General features: G+C 49.2%; 1 protein-coding gene across 1 annotated transcript; it reads left to right on the top strand.

Annotated features, from left to right (window-relative positions):
• The first annotated feature begins 1844 nt into the window (after positions 1–1844).
• Positions 1845–21774, top strand: FKBP5 (FKBP prolyl isomerase 5). The gene is made up of 11 exons (XM_027695051.1): positions 1845–1863; positions 10925–11053; positions 11927–12071; positions 12318–12460; positions 13311–13425; positions 16323–16479; positions 16992–17082; positions 17784–17867; positions 18367–18552; positions 19069–19308; positions 20524–21774. Exons 2-11 carry the CDS (start codon positions 10949–10951, stop codon positions 20629–20631), a joined length of 1374 nt encoding a protein of 457 aa, XP_027550852.1. The 5' UTR covers positions 1845–1863; positions 10925–10948; the 3' UTR covers positions 20632–21774.
• The last annotated feature ends 71 nt before the right edge of the window (positions 21775–21845 follow it).

Genomic DNA, 21845 nt, shown 5'->3' with positions numbered 1-21845 from the left:
GGAAGGGCTCCTCTCCTCCTCATGCTCTCGAGGCAGATTAACACTGGTTATTTTTAGCAGAAGACAAGGATGAATAAAAATATCCCCTATTATTTTTAAATTTTTTCTCTTTCAGGAATGGCTGCTCTTACCTCGCACAAGGTGCTTGGGGAGCAGCACAAGGCTTTGCTCCCTTGTTCCAGTGGAGGGCAAGACTTTCCCCCAGACTCTCTGTCCTTTTGGAGCTGGGCACAGGGCTGGGGCCGGACATGTTAAGCCAGCTGGACAGTGAGGGGGAACAAGCAGTACCCCTGGCAGCCGCCCCAAAACCAGACGGGATTATTTACGGAACAGATTTCCTCCAGGTTGTGTTACAGGGATGGGGGTGAACGGGGCAGACCCCAGCACTGGCCAAGTGGGGGATTTTGGACATCTCACCACCCAAGAAAGCAGAGTGAGCTGAGGGGTCCAGTGCTGATATAGCAGTGTTTTGGAAGATGTCTTTAAAAAAAGCAGCTCTGATGCTTTCTTCTCATGTGTTTTGTGTGATTTTTTTGATGCAAATTTACCATTTTTGTAAGGTTTGCAAAGACAAACCAGGCTGAACTGCTGCCATTGGTCCCACAGGATTTTTCAGGGCTTAGGTGTTATTTCAGGGGCCTGACAGAATTAAGCTATGTGGTTTCCTAATATTGCAAACACACAGTATTTTTTTTTTTTTGTAAATGGAAATGTTTAAAACCAAAATGCAAGATTCACCTGGATTATTTTAGAGAGGGAAAAATGAAATGTTGTGAAAACAAATCTTTTTTTTTTCCCCCTAAAGTGGGCTTTAATTTTAACTGTATTTCTGATAAGTGACATCAGTGTCTAAATTACAGCTGGGGAAATTGAACTCAGCATACAGAGCAGACGTGTGAGAAAGCACCTGCCAAGGCAGTGCTGCCTTCAGCTTGGCCCTGGGAGTTTTTTTGGATTAACATGTGGGAATCAGGGTGCAGGTTGGGAGCTGCAGGGACTCATTCCAACACAAACCTGGTAAAAAAGGACACTTAATAAGTACTCAGAGATGCCCCATTTTAAATCTGTCCCCAACTTGCTTTTGCACCTCTTTGCTCGGGCGCTGCAATTAGCTGAACGTGCACAAGCAGCGATGAGATGCTTAATTGCAAATGTACATTATTTCTAATCTCGGGGGGTATTTTGAGGCAGCTTTTAACAAAAATCTTATCTCCTTCATACCGAACTGGAACATTTCTGCGCGTCCCAGCAGCCGGTGTGTTCTCCAAACCCACGTCTCTCTGTCCCTAACTGCGGAGACAAATTTTTCACTCTCTAGCGCGGAATTTCCCATTACAAACCCCGAGGAGCTTGCAGGCGTTGGGGTACCCGTGGGGCGTTGTGGGGGGCTGGGGCACTTCCAGGGCATCGCACGGGGCTGGTTGGGTCTCTGGGGCCGGGGTGCCCTTGAGGAACTCGTCTGAACCTGGTCCCCCGTTCTCCCCCGAGGGGGACAGCCCGGGGCTGAGGGAGCATTGGAGCACTTCACGGAGCCGACCCTCGCGGGCATCGCTCGGGGCCGGGACCCCGCGGAGCATCGCTCGGGGCCGGACGGTCGCCGTTCCCGCCCGGCTTCGTCGGCCCCGCCCCGGCAAGTGCGCGGGGGCGAACGGGGGGACCGAGCGGCCCGGCCCGTCGGGGGAGGGGAGAACGCTCTGATTTGCATATCGCCTCCAGTGGAGCCAATGGGGAGGCACAGCGGGCGTCCTGGTGGAGACGAGCAGGCGGAGCGGCCAATGGGACGCGGGCGGGGCGGGGCGGTGCCGGGAGGCGCTGCCGGGCGGGCGCGCGGGGTCACTCGGAGCCGGGCAGCGGCGGCGGCAGGTGGGTCCGGGGCGCTCGTGGGTGCCTCGCGTTGGGCTGTAGGGTCCGGCGGGCAGTCTGTGTGGGCCTGAAGAAGTGCTGTGGGTAAGGGAGGCGAAAGCGTGGGGCAGTGCGGTGTTGGGGAGAGGCGTTCGTGGGGCCGGTGGACCCTGCCTGGGGCTCTGTGGAGGGCTTCGGGATCCCGCGTGGGGCTGGAGCATCGTGTGGGGAAGGAGATGGTGCTCTCAGCTCTTGTTGTGGGATGAGGATAAGATGGGGGTTCCCGCCCCGTATAGCCCCCTCCGTGCAGGGAATGCCCGAGAGAGTTAATGCGGAGGTGCCCGAGCGTTGCTGGAGGCACTGGGGTGCCCTGGGTGGGGAGGGGACGGGGCTGTCATCATCTGTGCCAGCGAGATGGTGCTCGACGGAGGGCATTTTTCTTTTCCCCGCTTCACCTCACTAGAGGAGGCTCCTGGGTGCAGCCGTAGGGTTTCCTCTAACACCACCGACCAGAAAGACCCTGCAGGGTGTGTGCATTACTATATAGCGCCTTTGGCAGCAGGTATAAGTAGTTGCACAAGGTAAATGTGATTTTTTTTTTAACTTCTGCTATTTTTCCCTCTCTCTGGGCATACAAACTCTTTCAAAGCTTCTGTTTTTAAAATGAATGTTCCAGTGAACTTACTCTTCTCAGGAGACAGTATTTTACACAATGAGCTATAGGAACTCGTGGGTGCTGGTGCGAAAAACCCTTAAAAAATAAAGTAAAAAAAAAGGCCAGGAGCTGATACTTTACAGTTTTAAACATAGAGTTTAAAGACAAACCAGGCTATTTAAACATAGAGTTTAAATAGTGTCTCACCATAATGGGCTATTAAACTGTTGAGGTGGATTTGGGATATCACTGGGGTATCAACCCCAGCCTGGAAACTGGCAATAAAAGTTAAAAAGAGAAGTTGAAAGCGCAGATCACTCCTTCCTTTAAAATGTGGGAAAGCTGTCTCCCTCCTGCCTCCTTCCCTGCCCTGTTGAAGGGCTGGGGAGAAGAAAATAATTAAATACATCTGGTAGAGCCTGTATCTGGCTTTTATGGGCTGTTTTCCTGAAGGTGTGGGTTTGATTTGGATGGCAATGCTGCAATTTGGAGATACTTGGGTTTTATTCCCAACCTGGTACCCTGGAGATGACTTGGCTTTTATTTCCAGCCTGGTACCCTGGAGATGGGACAAAACTGCTGGGGGGGACAGAAACGCTGCTGATGGAGAGGGAAGCGCTGCCAGGGGATGTACCAGGAGTGTGGGGTTGAGCAGGAATAACTTCCAGTGGTGCTGAGAGTTTTGCAGCCCAAAGGTGGGATGCTGGTCTTTGGAGGTGTGCTAGTCCTTGGCCCTGCAGCTTAATGACAGCAACTTGTGTGATGCAGGAAGGGGAAGGCAAGGTTGGGATGGAGCTGGGTGCTCACAGGAGCCGGTGGTAGTGGGGTGCTGGTGGAGGAAGGGGTGGCCGGGGGCTTTTCTGCAGGCTTGAGATGGTGGAGCAGGTGGGGCTTGTGGTAGGGAAAATATGTGGTGGCATCGAGAAAAGCAGATTTCTGGAGAGTTGGTGGAGAAGTTATTGCTTCTGCTGAAATGCATGGGGAGGGGTGACAACATGTGGCCTCTCTGGTGGCTTCGAGTCTGGAGGATGGAGCAGGACTGGTGCTGGAGAGGGTCCAGTGGGGAAGGCTGGCGTGATGGGGGCTGTTCATGGTGCCCATCCTGCCCAGAGCAGAGGTGTCTCCTGGGATCACTGCTTGTGCAATTATTTTTTCTTCTTTTCTAAAAAAATAAAAAGAGATAATCTCTGCTTCCCAAGGTTGTATTTGCCCATGTTGAGGTCCTTTCCCAGCACTGTTAGAGCATCTTCCCACTGGGACGAGGCAGAAAATAAGGACAATTCCTGAATAAAAACCATACTGCATCCCTTGGGAACATCACTGCTGTGTAATTAGATGTGTTTTAATTACGTGCTTGCAGAAGGAGAAAGTTTGCTGAAAGGTTTGAGACGCTCAGCACCAAGACCGTCTTCTGTCTGGTTGCAGCTCCCAGGCTGCCTCAGGGGAAGAGTATTTTATAAACTAATTGGAGAATAATTTATCCTCAGTTATTTACCCTTTTATACTTCTTTATATTTTATTTTATAGTCACTCTCAGTTATATGTATTGATATAAAATTGTTTCAGCCCCTTCAGGGAGCTACAAAACTCATACAGATCTCGTACATATCACAGGGAAATAGCAAATTACTTAGCAAAGGTTTTCTTTTATTTTAATGCTCTATGTTTGTGGGTGTAAAGAAGTGGCCATGAGTGCTCTAATGTACAAGTTGTTCATGTAATTTGTTTGTCATGGAGCCAACAAGCTTTTTCCGTAACTAGTAATTGTTATTACTAAGGATTTCTGATTTTGCAAGTGAGTGTGTTGGAAAATTAGGAAAATAATACCAAAGTAACTGTCAGAAGTGAAGAGCTGGGATGATGAGGGACTGCGATTAAATCATCTTCTGCCTGCAATGTCCCATCTTTGTAAATAGCAGTATTACTCTTAGATACTTAGCCTCATTAAAAATACTCTTATTTCAAGTACTTTTGGATTTATGTTAAATGTAATCACTTAATAAAATGAGCTCTAGGAGGCACCACCTGGCAAATAGCATCATGTCTGGGATGTGACCCCCATCCCATCAAGGAGCCCTGGTGGGATGCAGACTCCTTTTCTGCCCTCGAGTGATGTACACGAGTGTGTGTGTGTGCCCACGCGTGCTCACGTGCATGTTCATGTGCATGTTCTCGCTCCTCTGGGCAGGCAGGGGTCCGGGAGCCCTGGTGGTGGTCCAGCATCATCCCCAAAGCTGCAGCATCTTCAGCCCCCAACGCTCCTTCTGCCCAAGGGCTGACCCTGCCTGCACCTCACAGTGTCCCCCAGTGATGGCCACCCTGGACCCCCTCCTGCAGTTTGTCCGCTTGTGACGTTTCCTTGTCCTCTCCAAGAAATCCTGATTTGGCACAGGAACAAGCTGGTGTTTCACAACATGCTGGGAATTGCGTTTTGCCCAAAATAATTTAGCATTTATAGACCATTGGTGCAGATGGTCTTGTGTGCTGAGTTATTTCTGGGCGCCAGCGCTGCTGGCAGCAATGCTGGATGCTGAGTCGGGGATCCCCCCTCGGGATTCGGCACTGGGCTCTCGAGGTGCTGCCGAGCCCTTGTGCATGGAGATAAGTGGTTAAATACAGCATTTGCACTGCCAGGGGGTGCTGCCATTTGGGGTCACCTGGCTGATAGTTTCTTGGAGAAAGCCTGAAATCTGTTGCAAGCAATGAGATGCTTTTAGAAATGGAAAAAAAAATAAATCTAACTTTAATTGTCAGATTTATTCTGGAGAAAAGACTAAATCAAAACAGAATTGGCAAACAAGGAGTTTCTTGTTTATTCCCATTTTGTATTTGTTTTAGTCCCCTCAAGCTGTCCCTTGAAATTGAATTTGCTCAGCATTGGTGTAGCTGCTGCCAGGAGACTGCTTTGAGTCGCCTGTGGAGGGCTTGGACTTCACCAGGGTGTGCTGTATGGGGAGGGAAACTTCACATTTAATAGCCAGAGGTGAAATATTTCCTTCCAAAAAGCCTGGCTTGGTCTGTTCTCCCTGGTTGTTTGGACCAGGGGAGAAGACATGATTGATAGGAGCCTGCTTATTTTTGATGGCAAAAGACCCAGTTAGAGAGTGCCAAGGAGTGGGTAGTGGGATGTCAAGTACTTTCTCACATTTTACGGATGGTTTATGTAACCTTCTTGTCTATATTATTATATTTTTTTCCCATACAGTTACATAATCCTGATTTATGAAAGCTTTAGGAAATTGCATTCCCCACTGTGATGTGAGTGTCTGTATATAATGGCCTCCGAGCTTGTTAGGATGCAGCGCTTGGCCCTTCCATCTCCCAAGAAGCTCAGGCAGGTGTGGAATAGCTATTTATACATTTATTGTTACCATATTTCCTTAATTATTTTCTTTTAGCCACCATTGAAAGCTGTGTTAGCCCCTCAGGAACAGGAGGGGTGCAGGCTGTTGCCTCTCCCTGCTGATGCAGAGCAGAGGCTTTGCTGCTGGCTCCTGCATTCCTCTTTTTTCCAGTATTTTTGAAATCTGTTGCCCGTGGCAGAGTCTTGCTGTGATTTTTGTGGTGGGAGCAGCTGAAATCCATGCTGGGGCCAGGGATGGCTTTGGGGGCCAGGAGCTGTAGAACATCGGTGTGTAAAATATCCTCAAATGCATCCTGTCCCTACCACCTTCTTCCCTTGAAAGAGCAACAACCCATAAATGTTTATGGCTTTTGCCCTCCGCAGTATATCTTTTGAAATAAGGGAGGGAGAAAAGAAAATGCTGCCTTTTTTTTTTTCTATTTCACATGGAAGCGAAAGGCGTTGTGTCTCTGGGTCCCCGCACTGGAGGGGTTGGACCACAGGCTGCCGATGGGGTGCTCGCAAGAGAGTTCAAAGGAATTTTATCTGTGATTTTTTTTTATTTTGAAGCAACCTGGAAAAACCACCAAGCAAGCATTTCCTTGCTGTTGCTTTGCTAGATAACTAGCAAAAGAGCCAGATTATTTTTAATGGGTTTATATTGTAAACTGGGAGGATAAAACCACCCCTCTCTGGAAGTCTTCTCTGTGTTGTTGGCATGGGCGTGTTTGCCTCACTCTGGGGGATGCAGAGAGACTGAACCCAACTTGCTTTCGCCTGAAATATTTTTTCTGGCAGGGATTAGTGACCCGTCCTGCTCACTTGTTCCTCTCGCTGCAGCTGAAATTGAGGGCAGCCTCTTATTTCACATATTTAAAAAAAAGATAGTTATGACTTGGATCTTAACTAAAACCATTTCAGAAGCTTAAAAATATTAGCTAGGCAGAATGGTTAAGCAAGTGTGATGGGAACATACACAGTTGTATTTAAGTTAGTTGCATGCAGTAGTTTTCTCACTTTGTTACTCTTCATTGTTTATAAACCTTCCCTTGCTGCTGCTCTTCCGTTAATAGACTGATACGTTCTGGTTCCTGGGAGGTGATTGGTGACTGCATCCCCCTCTGAGGTGTCCCCATGGGACGGGTGGCACCCTTTTGCCTGGGAGAAGCTCGGGAGATACTGGGGTCTCCATGGGCAGAAGGTGTTAAACCTAGAGCAGGGACTGCCCGTAGATAAAGGAGACCAGGGAGTTTGCTTCGGTCCTTGATGAGTCAGGGCTCACCCTGGGCATGATGGAGGTTTGTTAGAGTGCTGGGCAATTAAAGCAGCTCTGTTTGCATTTTGGTTTTTTGTTTGAATAAAAGTTGCCATGCTCAGCCTGCTGGGATGTTGGCTGCTTGCACAATGCGTGTGCTAGGAAGTAAATCGACCCATGTGAGCAATAGTTTCAATTTTATGGCTTCCCTGTTTATTTTAAAGGAGGGAGGAAAAAGTCAAGTGGCCAGGATTAAAAAAAGAAAAAAAAGTTCATTTTTAATTCAAGCTGTGATGTGTGAGTGTGAGAAATGGCACTCGATGTCTGGGTGCATCCTTATGTGTTGGGATGGAAGCTGAAGATTACGTGGACCTGCCTTGTTGGTCTTAAGAAGGTCATATTTTGTTAGTAATCCCCATTTGAATTTATTATCACCATCTACTGGGTCTGTGCTCAGCAGGTTGGCATTGCAGGTGTCTTAAAACACTCTCGTCTGGGTAAAATCGCTGCTCTGGTCTTCCCTTTCCTGCTGCACAGGGACAGTCTGCTCAGCAAGAAGATATTTTACCCAAAAAAGTAATTCTTGTGATCAAAGGGGAACTGGAACCCTGGTGGGACAGTGGAGAGAGCCAGCTGCTATGCTAATTGGGTTGTTCTTCATTATCAGTCGGCAGGCGTGGTGGGGATGAAGGATGGAGGTGCAGCCCCATGCTACTGCCCAGCTTGAGGGGCTGGGATTCGGGGTGATGCTCACTAGCATTCATGGCCCCACATCTTCCTGCTGTGCATTTAGCTTTGTTGTTTTTTAGCCTGACCTTTGCATTTTAAAGAAACTCCCTCCCGGGTTGCAATCTGAAGATTTTAGGGCTGTTGTGGTGCTGTGGAAGTGCAACACTTTGTGCTAAGTGAGTCTTAAAAAACTAAACGCCAGAGCAGCCGACTCTTACTTTTCCATCCCGCTAATTTTCATCCTAGTAAAAAAATTGGACCAAATATAGCCTTGCTTTATTTTTTTAAAAGCAGATGGTAAGATGCTAAACACTGTTTGTGGAAACAGCAAGTCAAAACATCTTCCCATGGCTGCAATGAGCAGAGGAGCTGCCATGGGAAGTTTTTGCCATAGTCTCATCACCCCTCTCTGACCATGGTGGAGCATCATCTGTAGCTCAAAACTGCTGTCTCAGTTCTCCCTTCTTCCTAAATCCTGAAATCCTCTTTTAGAATACAGCACATGTGGTTTCTTTTCCCCTCCACCCCCACCTCTTCTTACCAGGTGTTTTCCCACTGTGTCTCTGGGTGAACACCTCCCCAGACTCTCCCTGGGCCTTCAGTCCTTCTCCAGCAATTGCATGGTGGCAAGGTAAGACCCCTCAAAACACTCCCCAGTCTTGCTCTTCTTCCTCCTTTTCCCCTTCTGTGAGCCTCTGAGATCTGCAACATGAAGTTTCCATTTGGAGCTGACAAATTCCTGGTATGCTGATTTCTAGGAAACGTGGCTTGGGATCGGGATCGTGTGGTTGGTGAAACCCTAACATGTGTGATACCTGCCTGTCCTCAGCCTGGGGTCAGACATTGCGTCCCATTCTCCGCTCTGAATTTTCACCCATTTCTCTGGATTGGAAGATAGCAACACCTGTGTGGAGAGGGAATTGTAAAATTAAATGGCTTGTTTTTATGACACGTATTTCTGTACTTCTTCTACCTGTCCATATTTATATCCCAGGGAAATGAAGCAGGAGGGAGGATGGTTTATCCTGGCTTCATTTACAGACGTACAACATTAACTTGTGTGTAGTAGCAGCAGTGGGAGAGCAGAATCTGCTTGTTGTGTCAGAAACACCCATGGGCTTTTGTGTGGGGTAATTAATAAGTTCCCTCCCTATATCCGGAGTACACATGGTCTTGCAATGAGAAGATTCAGGCTCTGACACCACCAGCAAACTTGCTCAGCTCTCAGTGACATCCCTGTCTGCTTGGCATTTAAGTCTCGGGGAGTAGCAGATATTTCTTTTTGCCCTACAACTGTTTGTTTCAAATTAATTGGGATTTTGGACCCTAGCCAGCCTCCTTCTGTTGCTCCAAATGGGATATAAGTGGGAGCAGCATGCTCTTTTTTCTAACCTAGTTGGAACTGTTTTTGCTGGACAGAGAAATCGTGAGCTCTTTTATAATGTGGACCACATCTTAATAGCTGGTCTTGTGGGCTCCATCCCTCCCACTGCTTCTGACGCAGAGCGTCTCCCCTCCCGCTCGCCTTGGCCAGCTTCCCTGGATGACTCCTCTAATTGCTTACGTAGAAAAATAATGAGAAGGATGTGTATGGTGTATTTTTAGATGTCTCTTGGTGGGATTTAGCAACCGGCAAGCCAGAGCCAGCACCTCCCCTTCCGTCTTCTGCATCCCAGCGGTGGCTGCTTGGTGGACCTGGGGAGATTCTGCCCCAGGAGGTGGCACTTCTTTGGCAAGCTTCTCCCCTTTTCAGGCTTCTCCTGGTCCTTAATAAATGGGTTATGGATGCTGCGTCTGTGGTGATGCACAGGATCTGTGCCAGGAAGCCCTGAGCTGGTACACGGTGCCAATGGCATGCCCATGCCATGTGGGTGCCACTACCTCCTTGCTCATCTCCAAGAGGAAGGCTGTGGTGGTGGCAGGGCAGTGTGAACTGTGAGGGCTTGGAGACCATCCCAGCACCAGAATCATAGAATCATGGAATGGTTTGGGTTGGAAGGAACCTTTAAAGGCCTTCTAGTCCAACCTCCCCACCACAAGCAGGGACATCTTCCACTACACCAGGTTGCTCAGAGGTCTGTCCAAACTGACCTGGAATATTTCCAGGGATGGGGCAGCCGTCACCTTTCTGGGCAACCTGTGCCAGTGCTTCACCACCCGCATCATCAAACATTTCTTCCAAAGTAACTGATGGCATGTTTTCCAGTATATAAGTACCTGCAAGATAATGGATCTCACCACAAGTTGCTTTTTCAGTGTTTTTTTTTTTAAGATGTTCCCATCTGAAACCTCAGCAGAGCAGAGGAAAGTTAAATATCACCCTCAAGACTGTTGAGAATTGCAATAACTAGTTCCCTTATTTTTCACTTTGCTTCTTCCATTGCAGGGCTCTTTGTGTCTCGGTGGCTTCCTGTGCTGGGGGGGCTGGGCTCCAGTTCTTCCCTTTCCACTTGGGTGCGAGGAACGCAATTCTTCTTGCAACATGACTTAGCTGCCCTTGGAGCTGAAAACATCCTTTCTCTGCTCTTTCTGAATCCCCCAAATGAATGATTTCTCCTGCTATTTAACATCAGCTTCTACACCAAAGACTGTGGGAAAGTTTCGTAATTAGAGTGACTTTAATAGATCTGGTTTATGTCTGAAAAAAACCATTGCTTTCCAATTCTCTGTCACATGTTTTCTTGATGACGTGTCATGCAGCAGTGCAGCTACCAAAATAGCCTTACAGTCTGAAGGAAATCATCAGGAAATATGTTTTTGAAACCATAAGCAATTCCTTTTTCACCAGGAACCACTGGAAAAAGTCTCTGTTTGATGGAAAACGTGGCTTTTCTGGCACCTTGGCTGCTTATGTGGTGGTGGTGGGAGGACAGTGCTCCAGCAGTTTGTCCAAAAAACCTCAGTTCCTTAGATTCTTGCTGTGAATTTTCTCTTTATCCACCCAGATAGTTGGGATTCTTTTGGTGTTGGGTTTGCTTTGTTTTTTTGGAGAAGATGCTTGCTGTGCATTGTCTTTCCATGAAGGGTGATAAACCCTTTGCTTTTACACCACCTTTCATGGTCCTGCTGGGCTGATGGGGCACGTGCTGTGTCTCCCCAGGTCCAGTGCCTATGCAAGGAGACCATGACCACTGATGAGGCTACCAAGACCGAAGGGGAGGTGCAGGCAGTGGCCCTCACTGAGCGTGGGGAGGACATCACACCAGCTCAAGACCGAGGGGTTCTGAAGGTGAGGGGGGGCTTCCAAGAATGTCCTGCCTTTCTTTCTGCATTTTGGGGTGCATGGTCAGTTGCTGGGCTGCATCCCCAGTCCTTGGGGTCACATAGTACTTTCAGGGCTGTAGGATTGAGTTCTTTCATTTGAAAGGCATCAATTGGAGTGAAGAAGGATGGGAGGGGTGATTGAGACTGAGCTGCTCCATGAATTTCACTGCTATTGTGTTCCTAATCAGATTATTAGCTGTAAATCCACAAAGAATTTTTGTATGTGACTCACAGACGTTAGAAAGAGCACGTTACTGAGGTCATCCAGTCTGCTCCACAACCCCTTTTCATATTCAGAGCCATTTCTGGATAGATCTGCTCCCCAGCGCTTGCTCTTCTCCAGTTAAATAGCACCTTTCCTCTAAGAATAGCATCCTCCCCTGCTCCATCCTCAGCTTGAGAACTGCTTGTTCCAGGCTGTAGCATTCAGAAAAAAAGAAGTGTTGACAAGAAGCGAGTAGTGAACAGACACACCCCTGTGAGTAAAATGCGAACGGACAGAAAGTGAGAGTAATTGCATTCACTTTGGGTTTCGATCCACAGTGTTTATTGAGACGCCTCCGCAAAGTACGGGCAGGTCTCTACTCCCAGCCCTGTCCCACTCCATCGTCGTGGCTCTGGTTTGGGATTTATTTTTAGGGGCTGATGGAAGGATGAATTGAATAACTCCCGCTTGAGCCTTCTGTTTGTTTAGAGTGGCACTGTGGTGTATATGCATGTGTGTATATATATATAAATGTTTATGTAAATGCATGTGTGTGTGTGTCTCTCTCTCTCCTTCCATATGTATCCTCAGCTGTCCCATGGCCCCTGCTCATGGGTGGTTTCTCTCTCACAGATCATTAAGCGACCTGGGAGTGAAGATGAGTCTCCCATGATCGGGGACAAGGTTTATGTCCACTACAAAGGCAAACTGGCCAATGGTAAAAAATTTGACTCCAGCCGCGATCGGAACGAGCCCTTTGTCTTCAGCCTGGGCAAGGGTGAGCTGGTCCAGGGAAGTTCATCCGTGGGGATGCTGGAAGGTGGGATGATCCCAGTAGGAGCAGGTGGGATCATTCTGGTGGGATCAACTGACCCTGTTTCAGTACAGATGGACGGTGTCAGCCCTGCCCTAAGTGGCTTGGGTGTATGGGCTTTTTTTAGGTGCCATCCTTGCAGCACCTGGGCTATTTTTTTTTCTGGGCTGCTGGTTGCTCCCTCCTGCCTGACATTTGCCTCTCTCCTAGGTCAGGTAATCAAGGCATGGGACATTGGGGTAGCTACCATGAAGAAGGGAGAGATCTGCTACTTGCTCTGCAAACCCGATTATGCATACGGCTCTGCTGGCAGTGCCCCCAAAATCCCCTCCAATGCCACCCTCTTTTTCGAGGTGAGTAATGCTGGTGAGCTGGCGCACGGATGAGCTCACTCGCTCCCTTCCTGCCTTGCTAACCAGCTTAGAAATAATAATAAGAATTTAAAAAAAAAAAAAAACCAACAACAAAAAACCCAGCTTGGATTCCTGAAGTGTGTCTCTCTGCTCCAGGAACTGCTGCCAAGGTTTTCTCAGAAATGTGTGTCTGAGCTGGGAGGCTGGGACTGAAACTCTGGGTGAGGAGAGCACTGGTGCTGGGGCAGGGAGTGGGCAGATTCCTGGTTTAAACATGTACAGGGGAAGGAGAAAGCAGGTGGGAAATGCCTCCAGGTGCTAAAAAATGATTAGTGCTGTCGGGCAGTAGGAAAGCCACATTTTTGGCACAGTGTGGTTGCTGAGACAAGGCATTCCTCCTGGGCTGGGCTCGTTGGGACAAGGCAGGAGGAATGGGTCTGTCCTAAATTAAGGCTTAGTCTTTCCAAGTCGAGAGTGGACTAAGCTGTGGGTTGGAGTTGGTCCCATCAGAGGACGAAGGGGAAACTCCTGCCTAACCTGGTCCCAGGCAACTTTCACAGCATCTTCCAGCAGTAGCTATGTTGTACCCTTACAGGTTTAATGCATTTATTTTTACTGTTACTTTTTGTTATGCTTCAGGTACTGGATGTGCCCCAATTTCTAATAAATTGTGTCTGTTATGCTGTGGTTTGTAGCTGGATTTTATGGACAACTTCTGCTCCTCAGCTGAATGGAGAATAAGCTGGCTTGGTTCTTCAGCCAGAGGATGAACTGCTGCTTTGTGGCTTTATTTTTCCCTTCTCCTTCCCCCCTCCCTAAGCTCTGCCCACTTTTTCTTTATTTCTTTTAGGTTGAGCTGCTTGACTTCAAAGGCGAGGACTTGTTTGAGGATGGAGGAATAATCCGAAGGATCAAGAGAAAGGGGGAAGGTTACTCCAACCCTAATGAAGGTGCCACTGTGGAGAGTGAGTGCTAGTGCCTTGTAGGGGAGCTGGAGGGATCAGCCTGTCCTGAGCCACCCCACTTTCTTCTCCCTGGCAAGGACCTACTGTACAGGCTGTAGGTGGCCGTGCATCATGGTAGGATGCAGTTACATCCATCCGGAGGCCAGATGGGGTGGAAAGGGGCTGGGAGAACAGCAGTGCACTGCTGACCCAGGGATGCACCTCTGTGCTCTCCTTGGCTGGTCCCTGTGATGGCTCTACTAGAGCTGCTGCCCTGGAGGGCTGGTTGGAAAACCCCGAGCCCAGAGCTGCTCAGGCAGCATCTGTGGGGAGGATGGAAGAAGCGAAGCCCATGGGGTTCCAGAACTCTGCCATTTCCCCTGACCCTTTTGCATCTCATTACAGTGTCCAAGATGCTCTGTGATGTGCCATCTGCCAAAACCCCTGGCTCTGCCTTGCCTCCAAAGCATCAGTTGCCAGGCCTTCCTCCCTTCATGGGGGAACACACGCTTGCTAAGTGTTTTGGGCAATGATATAGGCACTCGGCACCTTCTTTGGCCTCTTTGTTCCAATGTTGATGGTATTTTTGGTGGGTTTTATTGCATCTCTTGCAGAATGGGGCCTTTTCCTTTCCCTATGGCCAGAGGGCTGCTCATGAGGGGGGAATGAGATTACTACAAGGGGTTTGCTTGTAATAAGGGTGGTTTCAGCTTTCATGGGAGGATGTAACAAATGCAACTCTGTTTATGGTGGGCACTGTGCTGGGGATGGCACAGCAGCTGTGGGGGCAGGCAGCCCACCCTGGGATGAGGCTGTGATCCAGGGGGGCAGTGATGGTTTCCCTCAGCTATGTATTTGGGAGGTGCTGGAATTAGGCTGGAAGAAACCATGCTTCCAGGAGCAAGTATCTCCAGGTTTTTATAGGTTTTAAGTTTTATAGACCTTAATTCACAGTTCTGATCCCTAAAACCTGGGCTGCAGTCAAAATCTGTCATTCCAGCTTTTGTTACATCCTTTCCCCCCGCCCCTCCTCCTTCTCCGTTTTTAATCTGAGTACAAATTGCTGTCAGCACATCAAGTTCGTGTGCCAGCCACACTCAGTACACTCTGTTCTCAGCTCTTCAAAAACAAAATCACTGCAGGCACCGAGAGAACAATAAGTCAGAGCTGCAACCAGAGTGATGTTCCTTCAGTGGCTTTTTTTTCTCTGTAATCCAAGAGCAACTGCAACCAGCTGACCTGCTCCTGGAAACCTGAGTGGAGATTTTCCCCCCTTTGCTTGCCTTATTTTATGTGCAATTAAAATAGAGAAAAACTGTCCTTGAAAGGAAGGATCATGGCATCTTCTTGTGCATCCTATTCTAACGTGGGATCTTCCTATTGCTGCCACGTCCCACAGAGGGTGTGGAATTTGGGAGGGCTGTAGTGCTGCTTTTGAGGTCAGAGATTATGGATCTCTACTCCCTAGGAACATGCAGGGAGATGGCATGGTGCTGTGGGGTTGCTGGGTTACCTGTATTTTAGGCAGAACTTTTCAGTTTTCCTATGCCTAAGGAAATAGCCAGATCGGTATTAGGTAGTGCAAAAGCAGAGGTTGACTCTGAAGGAGCTGGATTTGCCTTTTGTCCTCATCCCAAGATGGGTGAGCTCACACCAGCCTGAGCCTGGTGGTCACTGTGCACCAGTGGTGGATGCAGGATGCGTCCTGGGAAGCTGGCATCCTTTGCTGCTCCACGCTTGAGTCCCAGCATGGCTTTGGTGGCAGGAGCTAAAGGGTTGAACCTGCCATAGGAATAGGGGACTGCCTGTGGGCTTGCTTGGTCCATGCATCTCATACTGGGGACTTCCTGTAGGCCCCAGGGCAGGGCAGCATCGTGAGGTGGAGATGGGCAGGTTTCCTTCAGCACAGGCTTCAGCTGTCCAATGCAGAGCCCAGATCCTCATGGCTGTTTCTGGTGCAGTGTCATCTTTGGCTTGTCCTGCTGCTCACCTCCTGCCACCACAGTGGGATGGTCAGTGCCCTGTAGCATCTCAGGTAGCATCCTGCTCTCTCCAAGCAAAGATTAGGCTCACATCCTTGCAGGCCACAAAATCTCTAAGCACAGTTGTGACAACAGGAATGCCCATTGTGAATTTTTCCTCTTAAAAAGCTTTTTTTTTTTGTTTCATTTTTTTAACAGTATGCAGGAGTTCCTTATAAAATTGCTTTTACTTTGTGCTTGCCTGCATGTGCATGCCTTGTACCCTGCAAGCAGAAGGCAAAGACCGTAAAAGCGTCCCCAAGGCCTGGAACATCTTCAGGATTGAATAAATAAAGAATAATCTTGCTGTGGAAACACAGCCAGGAGTGCCAGGTGGTGGATGTGCCAGGTACCCAGTGTCCGCTCTGGCTGCACTCCTGCCAGCGTCTGGGGCTGGAACAGCACGGATACTGGTTGAAGATTAAAAATAAAACGTTTATCTTGTACTTTGAGTTCTGAGAGTCAGGAGAACATGGCCTTGTTTTCGAGGTAGAAGTCAAGGCAGTATAGTGCTGTATAGAAGATTTGTAATCACCGTGATAAACTCTGCGTGGCGGCGTGCCAGGAGCAATATCCAGTTCCAGTAAGACTTGACTCGTGCAGTTGAGTACAAGGGGAACATATTAGTCACGATGTTTATCTGTTGTTTGGTCCTTGGTTAGACGAGATATGCCTGCCTTGCTTTTCAGCAATGTTCCTAAGCCGTCCCTATCCCTCTCTGCACCAGGAGGTCCTTGGCTGCCCCCAGCCCTTTGTCTTCCCTCTTCCAGGGCTGGAGGCTTTGCTGGATTTTGGGAGAGATAAAATACTTTCTAAGATACTTTGGAGCCCACGTTGCTCCAAGGTTTGGGTAACTGTGGGTGCAATCCTGCCACATTCCCTCTTGTCCCCCTGCAGTTCATCTGGAGGGATTCTGTGGTGGCAGAAGGTTTGACTGCAAAGACGTGAAGTTCATTGTGGGCGAAGGAGAGGACCACGACATCCCCATCGGCATCGACAAAGCCCTGGAGAAGATGCAGAGGGGAGAGCACTGTATCCTCTACCTCAGCCCACGGTAAGGATCATCCCTGCAGGGATACTGAGTGGGTTTCAGCTTCCAGCATTGTTTTAGCACTTATGGAAGATGGCTGTCCTGAAAACAGAACTCTCCAGGAGAGCTGCAGTTTAGCAATGCCAGCAGGAATAGTAAGAGAGACTAGTGGCGTGCAGGCAAGAATCGTGAGATGCTTTAAAAAAATCGGGTAAAAGGGCTTTATCCAAGTCCAGTGTCTGATGTCTCCCTGGAAATTGCCAGGGCTGGGTCCTGAGGCTGGAGAGAAGCCTATGGAAAAAGATGGCTTTGATGCAGCAAGAAGGGCTGATTCCCAATATATAATGCGTTGTATATTGTCAGGTATCTTTGGTCATGGAGAATAACATAATCCTGGCCCCAAAATGTTAGAAAGCTGTGGGCAGGGAGCTTGGATGTGAAAACAGAATTGGCAACCTGGGCCTGTGTTTATGGCCAAGGGCTGCTGAAATGAAGGGTTTCCCCCCGTCCTCTGACTGCCTCCTTCTGCCCTCCAGGTATGGCTTTGGCGAGGCGGGGAAGCCAAAATATGGCATCCAGGCGAATGCTGAGCTGGTGTACGAGGTTACACTGAAAAGCTTTGAGAAGGTGAGGGCAGAGGCGTGCTGGTCCCTTCTCAGATTACGGGAATGTTGGGCCCTGTGTAGCATCCAGCCTTTGTCCCTGGTGTGTCTGCAAGCCTGACCCCCGCTGAAGTGGACACGTCACCAAGGAGCTTTGTGTTCTTTATTTGTTCTTCTCTGTTGGTTTGTTTTATTCTTGTGGCTGGGGTCCAAGGCTGGGTCTTTTATTTGTTTCTAGGCTTGTCCTTTTGTACTTTCTTTTTCTTTTATTTTTCCTTCTCCTTTTCCTTTTTCCTTTTTTCTTTTTCTCCTTTTCTCCTTTTTTCTCTTTTTTTTCTCCTTTTTTTTTATCTCCTTGTTTCTTTTTTCTTTTTTTTTCTTTTATTTTTTTCCTCTTTTTTTCTCCCCTTTTTTTCCCTGGGCTCCACAGATAAGAGCTGGTGCATCCAGCCAGCTAGCCCTGAGGAGCTTGTCTGTGCCCATGAGGAGCCTGGGAATGGGATACAGGAGAAGCCCATGGGATGGGGCAGGTGCTGCTGTGCCACATCCCTAGATGGGTCCCCTGCCATCGCCCTGGCTGCAATAGGAGCAGAGCTGGCTCCTTGCTCTGGATATGGCCCTGGTGAGACCTGAGCATGAACAGGCTGTCCCAGAGAGTGGTGTGGTCCTGCCAGGGGAGGGGGGCTGCTGCACTCCCCTGGGAGTGCTCCAAGCATTCCTTTGCAGGCCAAGGAGTCGTGGGAGATGGACACCAAAGAGAAGCTGGAGCAGGCTGCTGTCGTCAAGGAGAAGGGCACAATGTACTTCAAGGTTTGTGAACTTGGGGATGGCAGAGGTGAAGGAAGGGAGCTGGAAATTAATTTGGGGTGACATCAGATACATGACTTGGCAGCCGTCAGTGTCAGAGAAGCCATGTGCCCCCAGACAGTGCTGGGGAAGGCGAGTCCTGCCCTCCCTCTGTCTTTTTCTCACTCCTTGATGCTCCCTGAGATATCTCCTCCTTTCCCAGTGTTTTGTTGGCTGTATGTGCTCCCTGAAGAGCAGGACAGCAGATTGAACCCTTCCTGGGCCAGGGCTAATGCTGAGAGGCTTTAGAGTTCCCCATCACAGCTGGGGCATCCCAATCCTCCCCACTGCTCTGACTTGGCTTTTCCCAAGCCTGCTGTTTTTGTAGGTGTTCAGCATCCTCCTCCTTTCATTTATTTATTGAACACACCACATTACACTTGTAACCTGTTGTGAGATGTTCCAGGAGCAGAGTGAGTGTTGTCGCTTGGGTTCCTCTAGCCTCTTCTTTGCTCCATCCCAGGAAGGCAAGTACCTGCAGGCAGTGATTCAGTATGGGAAGATTGTGTCCTGGCTGGAAATGGAGTATGGCTTGTCTGAAAAAGAGTCGAAAGCCTCTGACTCGTTCCTCCTGGCTGCTTTCCTCAACTTGGCCATGTGCTACCTGAAGCTGCGAGAGTACGCCAAAGCTGTCGAGTGCTGTGATAAGGTAGAGGTGCATGAGCCCTGGGGATGGAGCATCCTCTTCTTCTGCTTGTTTTCATTGGGAGTTCGTTGGGATTTTTTTGATTTCTTTTCATATAAGAAGCAATTTCCAAACAGCAGTGGGATGATGGCGTCCCTTCTGCACCTCGAGGTCTCCATGGATGCTGTGTGCTTAGGACCAAAAGTGCCTTTTGGGGTTCAAAATCCACCTGGACATGTGTTTACAACAGCTTTTCTTCCTAAGCCAGATCCATGAGACTGGATCTGCATAGGCTGACGACCTTGGGGTGCTGTTTAGATCTGCTCAGGCTGGGTCTGGGCACTGGGTTCTGCTCTGGGTGTGACAGAGGCAGGCTCTGTGGAGCTGCAGTGGATCTCCAAGTAATTTTTGTTGAGCGAGATGCAAGTGCTCTGGAGACTTGAAGCCACCTTCTCCTAATTTTGACAGATTTAATGAGGCTTTGACCATTAAATTTTTTGGGGGAGCTCCAGGGTGCTAAGGGGACTTGTGTGTTTCCAGGCACTGGGACTGGACCAGGACAATGAGAAGGGCTTGTACCGAAGGGGCGAAGCCAGGTTATTGATGAACGAGTTCGAGCTGGCAAAGTGTGACTTTCAAAAAGTGCTGGAAGTGAATCCACAGAACAAAGCAGCAAAATCTCAGATCTCTGTGTGCCAGAAGAAAACGAAGGAGCACAATGACCGGGACCGGAGGATCTACGCAAACATGTTCACAAAGTTTGCGGAGAGGGATGCAAAGGTGACTATTGCCCGTTTTTGGCCATCTAGCAGGCTGCACTGAGGGATGCTCGTCAGGCTTGTGATGAGAAGAGATGGGTTAAACCAAATTAAATTATAGATCAGGCTGAGGATGGAGGGATAGAGCCTGCTGCAATGGGAGGAAGCATTTTACTTCTTGGTCTCTCTTGTGCAGACGCTTCCATCAGATGCTCAATCATCAATAAAAGGATTTGCAGTGCGAGCTCACATGGGCTGATAACAGGGTCAGCATTGGTATTTAATTTTGCTGCTCCCAGCTAGTGACTGTTGATGAACTCCTGGTCTCCAGTAAAATGAAATATCATTCCATCTCTGACAAGGCCAAGGGTATTTTAAAACATGATAGTATGGATTTCCTGAAGTTGGTAAGGCAATAGCCTGCTCCTCTGCTCACATGGAGAGATCGCTGTCTCGTAACAGGCTCTCATCCAAAATTCCACTGGAAACCCGGTGTACTGTAATGAGAGAGGACACAGCTTTGCAAGCTATCCGTGTGGGTCATTTTTAGTATAAGCTCTTCTGAACTGGTGCCTGGAGGTTGAGGCTGTGGATTAAGTGACCAGTGCAGACTCTGGGGAGCAGCATGCCGGGGCAACTGGCTTGGGCAGGGAGTGGAGCTGCCCTGGCCATCTGCTGGCACTGTGGTTGGCTTGTGCAGCTGGTTGTGATAGGAAGAGGCACTGCTGGAGCAGGCATAAGGCTTCACCGTGCCTTAGTACTCCTCTCCTGCACCCGCTGGATGGTTGTACCCACAGTTGGGTGGGTGGCCTGCAGCCATGACCAGGTGTACATGCTACACCTCCAGCTGGGGGGACAGGCTGCACCTGTGGCTCCTCTCCGATGCTACTGCCTTACCTCCTTGTCCCTCTCTTCTGTGCCTCTGCATCCATCTGTCCAGGCTCACTCCATGTCAGTGCTCTGCTTCTGTTGAGGTGGGTCACAATCGTTCCCAGGGGTCCCATCCCTTCCCCAAAAGCTGGCTGAGCTGCTGAGGTTTAACCTCTGCCAGCCACTGAGAAAACAGGACCCTCCAGTGTAAGGTGCAGTATTTGATAAGCATGGGGGAGCTGTGGGGGACAATTTTGCCTGCCCTTCCAGGCTTGACTGCCTCTGCCTATCCCCAGCATCACTGTCACCTGCTTGCTTCTTCCTTTTCCTGTTTGCAACTCACTGTGCTTTATTTGCTGTTTGGCAGGAAGCAGCTAGCAAAACCGGGGTGGAAAGAGTAGCAGACAAGGCAGCTTGTGAAAAAGGACTGAAAACTCCTGGTGCTGAAGATGAAGAGGCTGAAGGACACGTATGATGGAGGAGGAGGGGATGGGAGAGCCTCCTGCCCTTGGCCCACACAGAAAAAGGTTTCTGCCAAACCTCGGAACTTGCCAGTGTTTTCTTGTAAAGCTTGTTACAGTTTGTGTGATTGTGAAAGCAAAAAGAGCCCCGCAAAGGAAAACAAACCCTGTCCTACCGCCTGGGTGCGCTCGGGGACAGACCAGGAGCGGCGGAATGCCAAGGGACCACCGCACGTGGAACAAATAGCTTTTAAAGAGCAAGAAAAAGAAAAAAGTAATAAATTAAAACTCTTACATCTTGGGACGTTTCCGTAGACAGCTTTTCCCAGCTCCCTTGGCTTTATATCCACTGTCAGCACAGCATCCTGGGTCCTCTGAGATGCGCTGGGATGTGGGACGTGCTCCTTGTACACTGCAGTGCTGCCTCTGTATCCGGTACACGACTGGGCTGCGCTGCCCCGGCGCCAGCCCTGAGCACGCAGGGCAGTGCTGAGGCGCGGGCACGGGCACGGTGGGAGCCCAGGGCTGGCTGACAGGGACGTGGCCCCCGGGGCTCTCTCACCCATGGTGGTTGGCTTTCTCTCCTGCTGAATTCTTGCCTGTGGCCAAAGGGGTTGCGAAGCGGAGCCAGGCTCGATGTGAGGACCCACATCACCTCCACTGCAGCCCCTCAGTGCAGGGATGTAATTTGTCAAGCACTGTTTGGGGAAGGGGACACACAGAGATTTTATCTTCTGAAGAAGCTGGTTTCTATTTCTTTAGAGAATAAAAGCCTATCCAGGTTTGCAGGCACTCAGCCCGCAGCCTGCACCCCATCTCTTAGCTCCCAACTTCAAATGGGAGTTTTATTGCTTATTTGGGATCCATACCTAGAGAAAATAAAGAACAGGTTGACATGTGGTTCAGAAGGCAAGTGACTGGGTCTGAGCTGGTACCATGGGTTTGTAGCTTGTCAGTGAGCTGCTTTCCCATGGCAAGGAGGTCCGGAGTGCATCGTGTCCTTGCACCGGTATTGCTGCCTCCTCAGCCATCAACCCTCTCCATCCTAAAGGGATGCTGTCACTTCTGCGTCAGAACAGCTGTCCAGCTGTTATTTTTCCTGTCTCTTTGTAATATGCCTTTTGGAGCTTGAAAATAAACAACTGAAAGAAAAAAAAGAAGTACTTTTATCTGGATCCTGCTCAGCAAAGGAGGTGGCTGTGGGGAGGATAGGTGTGTACTCCCCAGG

This window comes from Neopelma chrysocephalum, unplaced genomic scaffold (assembly GCF_003984885.1).
Source record: "Neopelma chrysocephalum unplaced genomic scaffold, ASM398488v2 Primary Assembly neopelma1_100, whole genome shotgun sequence".
NCBI lineage: Eukaryota > Metazoa > Chordata > Aves > Passeriformes > Pipridae > Neopelma > Neopelma chrysocephalum.
Note: the sequence above shows the minus strand (reverse complement) of the source record. Positions and strands in the feature narration are given on the sequence as shown.

What these genes read in the sequence shown, in the direction of transcription:
- FKBP5 (XM_027695051.1), top strand. Translation starts at nt 10,949, where the DNA reads ATGACCACTGATGAGGCTACCAAGACCGAAGGGGAGGTGCAGGCAGTG. An exon ending in CACTGAAAAGCTTTGAGAAG is followed by an intron (nt 17,083 to 17,783) that starts GTGAGGGCAGAG and finishes ATTCCTTTGCAG; the next exon opens with GCCAAGGAGTCGTGGGAGAT. An exon ending in AGGGCACAATGTACTTCAAG is followed by an intron (nt 17,868 to 18,366) that starts GTTTGTGAACTT and finishes GCTCCATCCCAG; the next exon opens with GAAGGCAAGTACCTGCAGGC.